We start from the raw sequence: 2,647 nt of genomic DNA on the forward strand, positions 1-2,647 counted from the left end.
GATAGGAATTAGAAATATTATATTGAGAAGTTTATTGGCACAGAGGACTAATGAACGCACCGAAGGGACAACCGATGTAGAAGGTGGATGAATAGGGGGGCGGTGCGCTCTGTCGAATTGGCAGAATTCCAAAGGGTGGATGACTCGGTACGCGCCGAAAGGTTTTGCATCCGCGAGGAAGATCTGAGGAATAGTTGAGAGTTCCGTCGATAGAATGGGAAGCCTCGGAGAAGAGGTTTCGGTCGTCCCGTCTCGAAATCCCGTAAAGCCCCAGGCTGCTTACGGAGTCGCGAACGATGAAACTACTCTCGGCTGCGCACAAAATTCTCATACGGAGGTGAAAGGTGAAGGGTGAAGGAGAACGCCGGATGTTGGATGGGAGGAACCGAGGGGGATGGAAGGGAAACCAAAGGAATGGGAGCTAAGAATATTCTTACCGTTACCTACCTATCTTAGAACTTTTACCCAGGAGCATCGGGAATGCTGCTCCGGACTATTTTCGAGCCCTGGACCACCCTACGAACTTTTACCCTTTCGACTCCTTCACCCCTTTTCACGTGGTTTCGGGGATCAAGCCTTGCCACGCGTTCTATATGCAGTATTATCTGCCATTGTTATTCTATTACCAACGTTTCACTGGATTCTTTAAAGTTTTTCCAGACAACATGGGAATTGTGCGACCATGCGCTTTTCCAGAAGTGCATACCTATAAATTTTATTTCATAAAATGACGGAAGCTTCTACAGTTTAATTATACAGTTGCATAGCGGTTTAATTAATGATGCTCCCTGTAAACAAGTGGAAACAAGACTCCGCTGTATAAAATGAGCGGCGTGCAGCGAATGAGAGGTAGAACTGCAACTGCATTCGTCAAGATGAACGCTCAAGTGTTGGCACTAGTGTCTGTTGAGGCTCTTCTCGTGGCACTTGCCGCGGGTGCCTCCATCGGGGGTTTCATGGGTCTGGATAAGGATTCGGTAAGGAGCCATTATTCCTTCCTGGCTGACTAAGTAACGTCATTAAACAACAACCGACGTATCCTGCAAGTTCGAGTAACTTTTGATATTTCTATACAGCTGTCAACCGCGGGAGAAATAGTTTTTCCAAAAATACCTGGCATCAACAAACCTCTTCTATCCAACTTGTCTGACATCATTGAACAATTATCCGGCTTGAAATCGGCCAAAAATTCAACCGGAAACGACGTAAGTGATAAATCATCCAACGATTCCAACATTGCTGGCAACTCATTAACGAAAAACTCGACTGACCCGAAAGACCAATTCCACGAATAACGATAAACAGACAGAGGACAATTCCACTTCGACTAACCGACCTACCATATGGTCAGACAAACGACAGTTTAGCCAGTGCAGAAGACGAAGTCAGCCATTCTTCATAACCCAGTGCAGCCAACGAACTGACAACAAAAAATTCTCAGTCCACAGATGGCCAAACGAACTCAACATCTAAACAAGGCCTTCCGAAACTCCCGAGCCTGTCCGATCTCATCCCGAAAATCCCTGCAATAAAGGACCCTTCCAGCGTCTTGCTTCCAAACATTCCACGTCTGCCCAACATCTCGGACGTTGCAAATTCACCAGAACTGGCCGCTGCCCTCGAGAAGGCCCGAAACGCGACCGCGGCTGCTATAGGTCACGGTTCTGATCTAATCTCCGGTATACACAAAGCAATGGACCAGGCTATTCGAAGCTTGAATCCCACGCAAGCGATGCGCAGTTTGGTCGATACTATTCTAAAAACTTATCAAGCTGTGGCAAAGTCCTGCCCAACGATAGCTATCGGTATCAAAGTTCTTACCGAGGGTATACGACTGTCGTTCGAGGTAGGAAAATCTATCAAAAATATAATTTTGACATAAAACTGTTAAAATGTAATCGATACGATGGTATAACCAGTGGAATTTATCAGGAAACCGTAACATAAAGTATGTGTATACAATAAATAAATATTACTGCACTTCAGCGTATAAATATTCCCTTAAAATCGTCGTATCTTGATCAGGGGACGATTCAAAATTGCATGCAATTTTGCAAAAAGGAAAAAAGCCATAAAATGCTGCCAGGTTGAATCGTATTGAATGCCAGCTACAATCTGTTCTCGGCTCATAAAATTGTCATCATGCGTGCATAAAACATGAGAGCGCTTTGCCGCGTGGGAATGCGCGGCTCCCACAAATCTATACGTATATACATATGTGGTCACATATGTAGTGTGGATGCATATACCACATGATGCATATAGGTGTGTCTCCCTGTCGATGCCGGAGAGGCTTCGATAGGGAAACAGAAATAAAAGAAGCGGAGAGGAAAGTAATAAAAAAAATGAAAAATAGAAAAATAAAAAGAGAATGAAGGAGAGATGATTCTCGGAGAGCGCATACATGTATTTTGAGTTTGGCGCCTCCACCTCCGCCTCCACCTTCGCCTCCACCTTCGCCTCCACCTTCACCGCACCCTGTAAAATATATTTCTCTAGGAAGTGTCGTCACACGAGGACACCTCCAGTTGCTAGGCGTGATATTCCACATGCGTAATGCTCGCGCGAAATTTCCATACATAAATTTCATCCTGGGGAAAGTGGCTACATCGCGTTTCCTATCCAGGTCGGCCCGGAACACGTCCCA

General features: G+C 45.4%; 1 protein-coding gene across 1 annotated transcript; it reads left to right on the forward strand.

Moving 5' to 3' along the window:
• The first annotated feature begins 834 nt into the window (after positions 1 to 834).
• Positions 835 to 1,980, forward strand: LOC107269968. The gene is made up of 3 exons (XM_015744464.2): positions 835 to 977; positions 1,077 to 1,205; positions 1,442 to 1,980. The coding sequence occupies exons 1-3, from the start codon at positions 843 to 845 to the stop codon at positions 1,880 to 1,882; spliced, it is 705 nt and encodes a 234-aa protein (XP_015599950.1). The 5' UTR covers positions 835 to 842; the 3' UTR covers positions 1,883 to 1,980.
• The last annotated feature ends 667 nt before the right edge of the window (positions 1,981 to 2,647 follow it).

This window comes from Cephus cinctus, unplaced genomic scaffold (assembly GCF_000341935.2).
Source record: "Cephus cinctus unplaced genomic scaffold, Ccin1 Ccin1_scaffold0693, whole genome shotgun sequence".
NCBI classification, from domain to species: Eukaryota; Metazoa; Arthropoda; class Insecta; order Hymenoptera; family Cephidae; genus Cephus; species Cephus cinctus.

Coding starts and splice junctions, on each gene's coding strand:
- LOC107269968 (XM_015744464.2), top strand. CDS start 843: ATGAGAGGTAGAACTGCAACTGCATTCGTCAAGATGAACGCTCAAGTG. Junction 978..1,076: donor TGGGTCTGGATAAGGATTCG/GTAAGGAGCCAT, acceptor ATTTCTATACAG/CTGTCAACCGCGGGAGAAAT. Junction 1,206..1,441: donor AAAATTCAACCGGAAACGAC/GTAAGTGATAAA, acceptor AAAAATTCTCAG/TCCACAGATGGCCAAACGAA.